Below are 14,445 nucleotides of genomic sequence, written 5' to 3'. Positions count from 1 at the left end.
AAATGATGAATCTGACTCCATGTTCTTAGAAGGCTAATTTGTTATTTTATGATCTGTATTATATTAAAGAATACTAAAGAATAGAGAAAGGATAGAGACAAAAGGCTAAAAGATAATAATGAAAAACTTGTGACTTCTTCTACTGTCGACATAACTTGGCACTGATTGGTCAATGAGTGAAAACAATGCGCATGAAACCAATGAAACAATCAACTGTAGGAAAACAATGTCCAAACCACATTCCAAAGCACCAAACACAGGAGAAGCAAATCAGATCATTATTGTTTTCATTTTTCTCTGAGGCTTCTCAGCTTCCAAGGAGCAAAGTCCTGGGCAGAGATTTTTCCAGAAAATACGACAGTGACACAAAATTGTGCTGTTTTCTCATTGACTTGAAAGGCTAGAATGTTTTGGTTTTTTTTTTTTTTTCCCTTAAACTCACTAAAGGAAGGTGTGTTTTCCAGGAATTCCAGTGCCAGTTAATTTCACTGTTCAGTGTTTAAGACAGGCTTGGGCTGATCTTTCCAATCACCTGAATATATGGGATATGAGCATTTATGCAAACAGCTCATGCCTGCTTTTGACTTTAAAATAACTGTTATCTTTAAAAATGCACTTAAATTTTAAATGACACTTTTTTGGGCGTGTTGGGATTAAACTGGATTTGAATTATTTCAGCTCCCTCCAGTAGTTCCTGCTTCCTCCACGGAAATAACTCTGCTCCTTGGCAGGCACGTTTTCGCAATCTCTTTTTAGCTCTTTCTGTGTATTCCTTTATGTAAATATTTCCTCAACACAGGCCTGTGGGGCATGGAACAGACTCAGAACACGAAGAAGAGTTGTAGCAGTGCTTTTCAGAAAGTGAGCAAGGTTTCTTTCCTAGTCCTGTGAAATATTTGGGACAGAGGAAAGGAGCTTTTCCCCTAGAAACCCACATGTGCTGCATTGGAAGAAACACCATTTGTCTCCTTGTGATGCACTGATGTCCTGGTCTGCTTTTTTAGTGGGATTTCTTTTCTTCATTTTCATGGAACCTCAGAATGGTTTGGGTGGGAAGGGACCTTAAAGCCCATCCAGTGCCGTTTTGGCTGCTATTTGCTCAGCTGCCCCCTGAGAGCAGTGAAATAGCAAGGGGCAGGGACCTGCAGGAGGAGCAGGAGGGGAGAAAGCATTTGTGGAGGGAAAGGAAAGAAAAACCCATGGTGCTCTGCGCTAGGAATGTCAGTGAGGCACTGAGATGAAAAAGGAGCACAAGCCAGAGTTGCTGCAATGGGAGCAAACATTTTGGAGATGGGAGATGGTGTGGGAAGGTGATGAGACACGAGGGAGGTGGAAGAGGGGAGAGTTTAGTGCAGGATAGTAGTGCAAGGGAAGGAAAGCAGTGCCAGCAGTACATTATGGGAGCAAACTTTGTTTTCTGCTCATGTGATGCAGATAAAGGTAACTTAATTCTCTGGCTTATTTGTTCTGTCACAGTTCTTAGCCTTGAGATGAGGTTGGTTCTTCTCTTTGGTGCTCTGTTTGGAGACTTCCTGTGAACTAAAGGTTTTCTGTTGAGGACCTGGCCAGCAGCATGGCAGCACATTTGAACTGTGCATTTTGGGGCTTTCCTGGCTTGCTGAGGGAGGCAGAAAAGCTGCGTGCCTTAATGCCTGTTCTGTGTGTCCTCAGAAACAAGTGCTGCTCCTGTTTCCCCTTGGAATGGCCCTGTTTGTAAAAGGGACAGCTTTCCCTTGGGAATACCTCAGTGGATCCCACACTGGGATTCTGGTTCTGCAGGCTGTAACACCAGGAGGTCACAGTGGCTCCTAAAGACCAGAGTGAGTGACCCCCAAAACTTACTCAGGGTCTGGAACCCGTGAGGGAGCTGGCAAGGGGCTGGAGCCCCAGGAGGGGCTGAGGGAGCTGGCAAGGGGCTGAGCCTGGAGCAAAGGAGGCTCAGGGGGCCCTTGTGGCTCTGCACAACTCCCTGCCAGGAGGGGACAGCCAGGGGGGGTCGGGCTGTGCTGCCAGGGAACAGGGACAGGACAAGGGGAAAGGGCCTCAGGCTGGGCCAGGGGAGGCTCAGCTGGGACAGCAGCAGCAATTTCTGCATGCAAAGGGTGCTCAGGCCTTGGCAGGGGCTGCCCAGGGAGCTTTGCAGTGCCCAGCCCTGCAGGTGTCCCAGGCAGGGCTGGAGGTGGCACTCAGTGCTCTGGGGACAAGGTGGGCACTGGGCACAGCTGGGACTGGGTGATCCTGGAGGGCTTTTCCGGCCTAACTGGTTCTGTGATTTCACAGTCTCCACGTTATTCCTCAGCTTTCCTTGGGCAGCACCTTTTGTATTGCTGCATCCTTCTTTTACCTCTGCATGTCCATTCTGTTAGGATTCCCTGAGGACAAGTGTTGCCATGAAATGTGAGGTTACTACTTGTTCAGAAATATCTTCCCATTTGCCACAAATAGGACATTTCCCTTCAGTATCCTTCCAGCTGAAATTCCTGGAAACATTCAGTGCCTCTGGAGGAGAGTTACTTTGATCAAAGGGCTGTTTCCTAAAGTCCTTCAAATTCAAAGCTCTTCATCTCTCCCTCGCCTTCCATCAGAATTTGGTGCCTGCTTTCTCCTAGCTCATTTGTCACTCTTATTCTTCAAAACGTTTCTTTTAAGTTCTCTCTGTCTTGTGCTTACATGTGGCTGGGTGATTGCAGCTATCCCTGGAGTTTGTCCCACATGGTTTATGGGAATTAGGGAAATTTCTCTGAATCCCCAACCCACCACCAATTACCCCCTGAAGATTGTTCTTCACAATATAAGATTTTATGACGATTCAAAAGGCATGAGACTGGAGCTTTCCATGCCTGGGGTTGTGTTTTTTGTGGTGTGGGTTTTTTTTTTTTTTTTGGGTGAGAGGGTTTTTCTGGAGGTGTTTGCCTTGTGCTGCTCTCATTCCTGCTGTGCTGAGCATCCCTTCTGTGGCTGTGGGATCTCCCCTCCATAAGGACAGTGCTTCAGAGTTTGGGTTCTTTTTTTTGGTTACAGCCAAAGGCAACATCACAACCACGGGATTCTGAGTGAAATTTCTAAAACAGGATGAGCAAGAGCATTTGAGAGCAAAAGCCCTGTGTTGTTTTGGTACCACAGAGTTAGTAAGGTTGGAAAAGATCTCCAGGGTCACAGAGTCCACCTTGTCCCCTGATGCCTTGAGAAGGCTGACCTAGAACAGAGGCCAGACGGAGTTAAAGAATAAAGCAGGGATTTATTAAAAGGATCTCCTCCATGGATCCACCTTGGGCAGCACAAGAGCCCAGCCAGGGCTGCACCCAAGGTGAACCAAAATGGGCACAAAATGAATGAGTGGTCACCAATGCAGTCCCATCTTGCTTATTTTTCTCTTTTCAGCCCACGTTGTTTGTGCTCCTGGGCCTGAGATTTGGATCATTTGTCCTTGGTCCCCAGCTACAGCAGGAATTGTTTTGTCTCCCTGCTCTGTGCACAGAGCTCACCATCCCTTAATGTGAAGCTCAGACCCACACACTAAAGCAGCACAGAATCTGAAAAATAGAAAAGCTAAACCTGAGGGCGTCATCCCAGCCCAGAGCACTGAGTGCCACCTCCAGCCCTGCCTGGGACACCTGCAGGGCTGGGCACTGCAAAGCTCCCTGGGCAGCCCCTGCCAAGGCCTGAGCACCCTTTGCATGCAGAAATTGCTGCTGCTGTCCCAGCTGAGCCTCCCCTGGCCCAGCCTGAGGCCCTTTCCCCTTGTCCTGTCCCTGTTGTTCCCTGCATTCCTATCAGAGTTGTGCAGAGCAGTTGTTGGCATATTCTTAAAAACTCGGTGGTATTGTCACGATCAATGCTCATGCAGTAGAAATAGGAACAAGAAAATAATATTTTGAGTGTGCCAGCCTCTCCCCCACCTGCCTTTGAGCAGAAGGAAGGCAGCAGCAGCTCTGCCCTGCTCCCAGCTCCATCCCCCTGCTTTTCCACAGACACCTCCTGAGCTTCCTTCCTGCTGCTGCTCTTTCTCCAGTTAAACGTTATCAGGTTGTGCGGCTGCTCAGAGTTCATCGTGCCGGCCACAAGGTGCTTGTCCAGCCCTAATCTGGTTTATTGGCAGGCTAGACAGAGCCTGCAGGATGTGCTCCCATGGCTGTAGCCTGGAGTGACCCTTCTTGCCCTTCTGTCCCCACTGGCTGCTCCTTGGTGCTTGTCAGTGGGGAGTTATTTGGGTAATGCCACGCATCTTGCAAATATTTATGTCCCAAAGCCTGCCTGCAAATGTCAGGCCTCCTGCTGACTCGTGGAGTAGGAAGAAATAGTTTTCCTTAAAATCCTCAGAGATATTTATTGGAAGACTGAGGCTCCAAGCACTGTCTGCATTCCACTGCCACACGCCTATGGCATTTCATCCAGGGACTTCTCCAGGCTGGAGAGAGCTGATGGAACTTCCCTGGTGACACTCCCATCCATCACAAGCTCTGGGTGAATCACAGTGAGGGATGTGCAGTCTCTGTCGCTGCTCCCCCCTCCCCATCCATCACAATTCCTGTGGATCCCCATGCTGAACTTTCACTGGAGCAGCTCTGTATTTCCCTGGCTGTGACAGCATTCCCTGTGGATGTGTTTGTCAGGGAGGAGCCAAGTGTTTCTGCAGAGCACATCCATCTCTCCTGGCCCACGGTGCACCTGGAGGAGCTCCTGACGTGTTCTCAGCCTCTAATCCAGGAGAGCAGAGTGAGCTGTCTCTGCTCAGAGCATCTCTAATTGGATTTCTGCATCTATGTAAATTAGGTTATCATCCCCTTGGCAGATTTCCTGCCCACTGCACCAGGGTGAAGCCATCTCCGTGGTGGCCATCAGTAACTCCCTTCTCCAGGGAATCTGGGTGCAGCTCGCTGCCCACTCCTTCATTTATCCCTAGGGAGCCACACAGGCCTCCAAAGGCACTGACAAACTTGGGGCAACTCTTGGAGCTGCCATTTAGCTCCACTCCTCATCCCTGCCTCCAGTCAGGGGAGCTGCCAGGACTGGAAGCCCTCATGGATAATGGTTTGATGGATGGAGAAACTCCTGCCTTTCAACTCCACGGTTCTTTCCAAGATCGCCATGACCTTCAGGATGTGTTGTCTGGGTCTCTGTGACTCTGTCTTGCTCACCGAGCTCCTTCTGGAGGAGTTTGGGTTGTTTCTGGGTTCCTGGGTGTGTAGACATATGGGGACATGTGTTTTCTCTGCTATTTTTGTAGGTGCAAGAAGGCTCCAGCACAGCTGTGCTGGATGTGAGCGCTGAAACTGTGAAATGCACGGGGTAACAACCCCCAGAAGTCTGCCTTAGAGACACCCATCCCCCTTCACCATGGCTTTGCCACGTGTTCTGGAGGAATTTCTGCATGCAAAGGGTGCTCAGGCCTTGGCAGGGGCTGCCCAGGGAGCTTTGCAGTGCCCAGCCCTGCAGGTGTCCCAGGAAGGGCTGGAGGTGGCACTCAGTGCTCTGGGCTGGGCACAAGGTGGGCACTGGGCACAGCTGGGACTCCATGGCCTTAGAGATCTTTCCCAACCCAGTTTTTTCCTCTGATTTTTGTGTTTTCACCTCTCATTAGCTGCCCAAAGCTTCTGCTGTTTGCTTCAGGTAATCAAGGAGCTGCTCAATCCTGCTCTGAGGGCTTGGTAGTGGTTTCTCAAAATGCAGCTCATGTGGGAGTTCCTCAGAGCTGTCAGGGAGTGCAGGAGGAGGCAAATTGTGCTGGCAAGAACCAAGAACTGCTTCTCCTGCCTGAGCCTGCCAACATTTCTGGGATCTAAACCTGGGGCTTTGAAGGATGCAAAATAGGAGCCTAAAAAAGGGCGGTAAATGAAGATCTGTGGGGTGAGACATGTTAAAATGCAAGTTAACCAACTCTTGCCTACAGTATTTTTATACCAACAACAATTTTCAGCGTAGGTGAAAGGGGATTTGAATTTTATTTTTTTTTTTTTTGCTGAAATGATTTTTCTTTTTAAATGTCGAATGCCAAAATATGATATAATGAACAGCAGTGTACTGATATATTTAGAAATCCTAAATGGAGCTGTCTGAGCAACATTCTCTGCAGAGCAACTCGGTTCTGCGACTCTGAGTTGTATTGAAGTGCAAGAAAACCTGGAAATGTGGAAGCTATTTTCCTGACTTACAGGTTTAGATCAGGGTAGAGTTGCTTAACCTCTTTTTAAATTGGCCTTTTGGGTTAAAAATTTGAGTGGACTCTTGCGAAGAACCTTCTTCCATCCAAGTATTCAGGAGCATTTTTAAATTAGCATTTTGGTTAAAAATTTGAATGAACTCTCGTTAAGAACATCCTTTTTAAATTGGCATTTTGGTTGAAAATCTGAGTGAACTCTCGTGAAGAACATCCTTTTTAAACTGGCATTTTGGTTAAAAATTTGAGTGGATGCTTGTGAAGAACGTTCTTCCGTCCAGCTCTTCAGGAGCATTTTAAAATTTGGTTGAAAATTTGAGTGGACTCTTGTGAAGAACCTTCTTCCATCCAGCTCTTTGGGAGCATTTTTAAAATTTGGCATTTTGGTTAAAAATTGGAGTGGACTATTGTGAAGAACATTCTTCCATCCAGCACTTCAGGAGCATTTTTAAATTGGCATTTTGGTTAAAAATTTGATTGGACTCTTGTAAATAACCTTTTTCCATCCAGCTCTTCAGAAGCATTTTTAAATTGACATTTTGGTTGAAAATTTGAGTGGACTCTTGTGAAGAACATTCTTTTTAAATTGGCATTTTGGTTAAAAAATTTGAGTGGACTCTTGTGAAGAACCTTCTTCCATCCAGCTCTTCAGGAGCATTTTTAAATTGGCATTTTGGTTGAAAATTTGAGTGGACTCTTGTGAAGAACCTTCCTCCATCCAGCTCTTCAGGAGCAGCCACGCTGAAGATGCTTAAGATCCTGCTCAGAAATTTCCCCTAAAACCTGAAGATGGGCTGTGGGTTGTGTGTTGTGGGAATGGGAAGCCTTGTAAATAAAATCCACAAGTGTATTTAAAGGCCTTCATGTTACTCGGTCCCAGACTTGAATCCTACTCTTATTCCCAGTTACTGAGACAAGAATAGCTCTCTGGAGTTATATTTAACATTCCCTTGAAGGAACATCCAGAGTGGGCTTTATCCAGAGCCAAAACAAACAGCTAATGCCGAGTTATCAGCTATTAATGGCCCCAGATCTTACCCAAAGGTTGGAGCTTTCCTCTCCTGCTCTGCTCCTCAGAGTGAGTTATGAAGAGATCCATTTGTTCCCTTGCAGGATTTAGGATTTGAAGGCATTATCCAGCATTTCACCCTTCAGGAATTGCCCTGTGCTGGGGTTTTTTTCCTGCTCTGGGAGCTTTGGCACTCAGGGAGGACCCTCCACCTTGCCTTGGCACCAAAAATTTCACTTTGCTTGCAAAAGCAGCTTTACTGAAGGGTTTGGGCTTCAGGATGGTGATTGGGGGATTAAATAATCATCTTGGAAGTTCTCCTTCCTACCTCTGGTTCTTTGATGGGAACCTGGAAACTGACAACAATCCATAATCCTGCTAAGGGTTTCGCTGGTAAGGGAGGAGTGCCAGGAACGGGTCTGGACTGCTGTCTCTTGGTGATGCTCATTTTGGTACCACTGAAGGCCTTGTGGGTCTCAGTAACCTCTGGATGTGTGGCCAGGCCACAGGAGATTGAGTTCTGCAGATATTTCAATGTGAGGAGGGCATGGAACTGTTGGAGCAACTCCTGAAATTGCTGAGGGGTCTGGAGCATCTTCCCTGTGGATCCAGGCTGGGAGAGCTGGGAATGCTCAGCCTGGAGAAGGGAAGGGTCTGTGGAGACCTCACAGCTCCTTGCAGGGCCTGAAGGGACACAGGGGAGCTGGAGAGGGACCCTGCATCAATAACTGGAGTGACAGGACACAGGGAATGGGTTCAGACTGACAGAGGGGAAATTCAGGTTCCACAGACAGAAGAAACTCTTCCCTGTGAGCCTGGAGAGGCCCCAGCACAGACACAGAGCAGCTGTGGCTGCCCCTGGATCCCTGGAAGCGTCCAAGGCCAGGTTGGACAGTGGGGCTTGGAGCACCCTGAGATAGTGGAAGGTGTCTGGGACAGCCCAAAGGGGGAGGAAGGAGGTGATTTTAAGGTCCTTTCCAACCCAAACCACTCTGGGGTTCTATTCCAGAGCAGAGCTGAGTGTTTTTAGTCTCGCCTACTCTTTGAACTGCATGAGGGCTTAAAGCAGAGTTAGAAGCTCTACAAAGGTGAGCTTTGAGCAAAAAGCTTCCCCAACCCTGCTGGAAACTTTGCTTTTTGTGCCGCTTGCAATGGACACCCCCTTTGGAAAGGGAGATACATCTGGAGACAGCTTTTAAAAAATCTGTCTGACACTTCTTGCTGTGTATTCGTATCCTGCTGGATGGTTTCTGGAAAGCTGGAGCAGGCTCAATCCTTGGCTGTGTTATCCCTTTTTAAGGAAGGGTTTTTTTTCTTTTTCCACGGCCACATTTTGTAGAGGTAAACACTTTTAAACATTTCACAGTGTGGATTTTAAACAGTTGTTGTAGGGATTGGCTGGGTTCTTTTATCCCTCCTCAGATTCAGGGACAGAGGCTGCACAGATTTTTTCCATACATCTTATCTCTGAAATCAGCTTAATTCCTTGGGCAGGGATATGGAATGTCCCAAAAAATAGCCCTTTAGGGCATGAGTTTCTACAAATAATTTGGATTTTTACAGCAGTGGTGACCCAGCCCAAAAAGGTGCCATGGTTGTAGTAGCTTTGAGCTGGGTTTATTCTATGAGTAAGTAACAAGTTCTCCTCTCCCAGGACCCTGTGTTTTTACTTCTGTAAACTTGAACTCTCTCTGTCTGCTTGGTCAAGTTCCTGTGGGTGTTTCCCTCCTAAATATGGAGATTTAGGTTATTAGTAGTAGTTGTTAATTCCTGATGGGGGAAACATCAGAAAGAAAAATACTCCTTCCTCCCTTTACTATTGGCATGTTGAAAAGTTTTGCTCAAAGTTGAGATGGAAACAGCTAAATGGTCTTGCTTAGCTTTGTAACTCCGAAGTGTGTTTTTTCTTCCCCTTTTTTGCAGGCATCTTTCAGCCTGTCCAACCATTACGTTGCTTTTAATTTTCCTTACTGATAGTTTCAAATGGTTTTGCTTCAAAGCTGTGGTGTTAAACACCCTAAATTTTAGAATTGTGTCACTAATGATCAGAATAAATTAGGAGTTCAGTTTATTTTTCCTGACCCACCTCTGTTTAATCTGCTATCAGCAGCACATTCCCTGGAGGGGGTTCCTGGGTAGCTCCCCTGGACCCTCAGGCTCCTGCAGGCTCCAAACTGGGGCTGCACCACTACAGGGAAGGCTTTGGTTTCTGGAAGCATCCCTGGAGAGGGGTCTGTCAGAAGTTTTTCCATCTGCTCCTAAATTCTTCCCTTCCCTAAGAGCCAGCGAGTGGCTTTTCCACATTGAGATGAGCCCTTCTGGGATGAAGAACAACTCTGTGTTTCAATGTTTACTGCGCGTGCCAGAAGGTACAAACCCAACGTGGGGAATGTGTTGCTCTGAGAGAAGAGCCTGGGATGAGCATTCCTTGTGTTCCTTGGAAAATGGGAATTCCTGTCAAGGATAACAACAGGGTTTGGTTATTTTACTGCAGGCATTGCAAAGCACCCCAGAAAGGACTGGGGTGGGAGGGACCTTAAAGCCCATCCAGTGCCACCCCTGCCAGGGCAGGGACACCTTCCACTGTCCCAGGTGGCTCTAAAGACCTGGACTTGGGCACTGCACAAGCAGGTTTTTAATGCATGAAGTGTATTTGTAGGCAACTTGTTAAGGTTCTTTTTGCATGACTTCTGCAAATTCGAACGCAATTAGCTTCTTCCTCCTGTTGCCTTATTAATTACTGTGATGGACCTAAAGTGATTTGGGACAGGATGTATCACGGAGGATTGTGCCCTCTTTTTAAACTCTTCATCAAGTCTCCAGCACATTTGGTCATTAATCTTGCAGGAAAACAGGGATGGCTTGGTGCCAGGCTTGCTCTGGAGGGGAAAGATGGCAATAACTGCTTTCTACTCTGAGTGACCCTCTGAAGGCAGAGACATCCACTCCAGTGCTGAGTAAATATTCATGGAAATCCTCTTCCTTCAGACAAACTCATTTAGAAGCAGTCCTCCTGCTGCCTTACAAATGTTGTAGGTTATTTTGTTTGTGCCTTGTTCCTATTAGAAACCTGAACCAGAAAGCACAGAAGAAATAAGAGCTAATGGAACAGCTGTATCTTGTTTAAAGCACTTCCTTGCCATGGCAGGAGTGTGATTTTTAACCATTTAAAATACTTTTTATTCTGTGTTACTGGGTAGATTCCTGTATTCACACATGTGGGATAGCTGCTGCTTTGAAATAATGGTGATGATTAAGGAATGCCGTGGTTTGGAGAAGCATTTGAATAATTTGTTATAATTTTTTATTTGAATAATTGGGAGCTAGGAGTTAATTCATGTGTTTCTGGGCTGGTGACAAGGTGGGGGATTGGACACAGGCTGGACTTGATGGTCTTGGGAGAGCTTTTCCCACCTGGGATTGGACATATGAATAAACACAATAGAAAAAAAATCCTGTTTATTTGAAATGGCTTCTGTGAATTACAGGGAAAGAAAAGATAATAATAATAATAATAATAAAATAATGTGGAAGTTGCTGAAAGCCTGGCATGTGTGAGTGTGTGGGACTGGCAAGCCACAGCAGTGCATGAATAATTTTTCTGAATTATTAAGAGTGATGAAGATTCTCTCACAGGGAACAATGGAGAAGCTGTCGTTATAGCTCTGATGTTGTATTTTTAGGACCAACTCATTTTCAAGTGTGTCAAACTCTGCTTTTTTCCTACTCTGTTCTGAAAGATGGATGGAATATTTCCTGCTGGAAAGGTTGGGAGCTCCCAGTCTTTGGAGGGTGGTTTAGTCTGTGGTGGGAAGGATGGAAGGAGTTGATTTTTAAGGTTTTTTCCAACCCAAAGCAGTCTGGGATTTTATGGAATATTCTCATAAATAAGCAGCTGCCTTGCAAGGTGGTTTTGCCCTGTTTAAGGGCAGCTAGAGGTGCTTTTCTCACAGGCTTTGTAGTGCAAGCCTCATCTTAACCAATTATCCCTGCTAATAAAGCCTATTTTGCTCACATTCAAGCATGACTGAGTTATTATCCAGCCCTTTCCTTGCGGGTATTTAATTTTAGGATGCTCAGATGTGGCAGAGATGAAGCTGTGTTTCATTGATGGCCCAGCCAACGTGTTTTCCTTCATGGTGATGTATTTTGTGGGGTGGTTAAAAGGGTTTGGATGACCTCTGAGCTCACTGTGATGTTCCTGTATTGAGGATAGAGACTGAATCAAGTGATTCAGATGTTCTCTTACACACCTGAGATCATATTATTATTAATATAATATTGATAATATTATTAAGCTTTTGAATTTCCTACATTTTTTCACATTGGGTCAGTTTTGCTGCTTCTCCCCTGACTAGAATCATAAAGGCTGGAAAAGACCTTTATGCTCATTGAGTCCAACTGTTGTTGTCCAACTGTTCCTTTGCTGTTGTTTGGACCAAATTTCCCAACTCCTCCTCAAATCCTTCCCCATGTTCAATTCCAACAAGGAGAGCTTTGTTTTGTGCTGAGGGTCTCTACATCCGGAGGGAAGATTGACTTGGGCCAGGAATTCTCCATTGTCTTTTTGGGTCTTTCGATTTTTGCAGCAACTCCACTTGAAATCCTGACTTTGTCAAGGAGAAATGAGATAAATTTGGAGCCTTGGAATGAAATAAAAGCCTGGAATTGGAATGCAGGTGGACGTGATGAACACAAAAGCTTTAATTAGGTTTTCTCTGGTGGCCAGTTGGGCACCACCAAGGTGCAGCTTTACCTGGGGGTTCTTATTTGCACACAGGGGGTGGCTGTGAGGGCAGATTCCAACTCTCAGGAATGGTTTTGTGGTGTCCTGAGCCCACCTTGTCCTTGGCAGCCCGGTCCTGTCCCCTCCTGCCCTTCAGCAGGGTCACTTCTGGTGGCTTCTGGTGCCCAGTGTTGAAATAACCTCCAAACTATCAAAGGAATAAAAAGAATCTTAAACATCACCGAGCTGGCAGTGTGGTGGGTGGAACCCTGTGCAAGGCTGGGCTGGTTTGGTGTCAGATTGAGCTCTTTTTGGATTTAGAGATGGTGTTTTAAAAAACTTTTATTCTGTTTTCAGTCTTAGGAAACGGGTGAGACAATTCAGATGTTGTAATTCGTGTCGTTACAATCAAAGCCGACTATTTTTTAATTTAATACGCTATAAGTGTTTATAGTTATAATACACTAAGTTACATTTTTCATAGTTCAATTTCTGTTAAGTATCCGGTCTTTTTTCAAGGCCATCCTTTGAAACTTGTTTCTAGTTCCATTTCTCTTTCCACAATGTCCGTCCTGTTCCATGGCATTTCTAAGCCAGCATTTCTTAACTCAGAGTTTACACACAGGTGCACACACTATGTGAGCCTTCAATCAGGCTTTGAGAATTCTCTACAAATCCACTTCCCACAGTTTGGGTGTCCCCAGTTCCCATTTAGGCTCCTTTTTCAAGAAGACACGACCCATTAAAATGTTTTTCTTTGAAAACCTTGTTTCATACTCATCTTTGCAGCAGTTAAATCCCTCCTGGCTGCTCCAGGGGTGAGGAGTGAAGGGCTCAGGAGCTGCTGTCCAGCCTGGATGTGTTTTAGGAGCTTCACTTTTGGTCTAGATCAGGATTTAACATTCTCAGTTGTCCACCTGCACAAGTGGGTTTAGGGATTTTGTGCCAAATGCCTCCTGTGGTGATTAGAATATAAATACTCAGAGAATCTCCATGCAGTGTCACCCTTTGGTGTGCTCCAGTTTGTATAATTAATAGAAAATATAATAAACCAAGTAATAAATCTGTTAGCTTCTTGTTTGTGCTTCCATTCAGTTTTGTGTACGGAAGATATTCCAAGAGCTGTGTTATTGTAGATGCGAAACTTGTAGCTAAAAGGGGATTTTGCAACTCCACAAAAATCTATTTTTATTGCAGGGCTGGATGTGTCTAAAGCTTATTTACAACAAATAATTGCAAGTTCACGTCTTTGTAATTTTTTTGTGTTCTCTGCATGTTTTTAGGGAAAACACTGATATATTTTTTAAAATACATTTATTTATTCCTCAGGTCCAAGGAGCTAATAAAGGAAGCAATCCTTGACAATGACTTCATGAAGAACCTGGAATTGTCCCAGATCCAGGAGATTGTGGATTGTATGTACCCTGTGGAGTATGGCAAGGACAGCTGCATCATCAAGGAGGGAGATGTGGGTTCCCTGGTCTACGTCATGGAAGGTAGGGTTGGGAAAAATCTTATTTATTCCTTTTTTTTTTTTTTTTAACACTTGGACACAAAACCTTTCGTGGAAAAAGCGGTTTCAGAGAAAGAGGTTGTCTAAATATGGTTGCTAAAAAATTGTGTGGATTGCTTTTGGCTGGAAAATTCAGCCTGGATTTGTGTGCCTGCCTGGCTAAAGAGAGGAGGTGAAAGCTGTTAACCCTGCACTGGAATAAACCTCCCCTAAGCAGAGCTGCTGTGCTTGGAGGTGATGGTTTGCTGGAAAAATGAGGATTTTAACAGAAGGAATGGAGATGGGAAGGGGTTGTGGAGCAGGGAGAAGGTGCTCACAGCCTCCTCCCAGGTGGAAATTTGGGCATTCATTTTTTTAGCCATTTTTTCATGGATAAATGAGGATTTTAGCAGAAGGAATGGAGATGGGAGGTGGCTGTGGGGCAGGGAGAAGGTGCTCAAAGCCTCCTCCCAGGTGGAAATGTGGGCATGCATTTTTTTAGCCATTTTTTGCATGAACACATGAGGATTTTTAGCCATTTTTATGACATTCATGACATTTTTAGCCATTTTTTTGCATGGACAAATGAGGATTTTAATAGAAGGAATGGAGATGGGAAGTGGCTGTGGAGCAGGGACAAAGTGCTCACATCTTCCTCCCAGGTGGAAATGTGGACACAGCATGGATAAATTAGGAATTTTACAGAAGGAATGGAGATGGGAAGTGGCTCACAGCTTCCTCCCAGGTGGAAATGTGGACATTCCTTTTTTTTTAGCCATTTTTTGCATGGAAAAATGAGGGTTTTAACAGAAAGAATGGAGATGGGAAGTGGCTGTGGAACAGGGAGAAGGTGCTCACAGCTTCCTCCCAGGTGGAAATGTGGACGCAGCATGGATAAATGAGGATTTTTTTTTTAGCCATTTTTGCATAGATAAATGAGGAAATTTTTTTAGCCATTTTTTTAATGGATAAATGAGGATTTTAGCAAAAGGAATGGAGATGGGAAGTGGCTGTAGAGCAGAGAGATGGTGGAAATGCTGGTACAGCACACAGGGCTCTCC

At 45.4% G+C, this 14,445-nt stretch overlaps 1 protein-coding gene across 2 annotated transcripts in view; it reads left to right on the top strand.

The window, feature by feature from the left end:
- The window catches only part of PRKG1 (protein kinase cGMP-dependent 1), a 389,824-nt gene that overhangs the window by 49,597 nt on the left and 325,782 nt on the right, over positions 1-14,445 (top strand). For both annotated transcript variants that reach the window (XM_063164082.1, XM_063164081.1), the window contains exon 2: positions 13,222-13,388. In XM_063164082.1, coding sequence (XP_063020152.1) covers positions 13,222-13,388 — 167 coding nt within the window. The remainder of the gene's footprint in view (positions 1-13,221; positions 13,389-14,445) is intronic.

Source organism: Melospiza melodia, chromosome 9 (assembly GCF_035770615.1).
Source record: "Melospiza melodia melodia isolate bMelMel2 chromosome 9, bMelMel2.pri, whole genome shotgun sequence".
Classification (NCBI taxonomy): domain Eukaryota; kingdom Metazoa; phylum Chordata; class Aves; order Passeriformes; family Passerellidae; genus Melospiza; species Melospiza melodia.
Note: the sequence above shows the minus strand (reverse complement) of the source record. Positions and strands in the feature narration are given on the sequence as shown.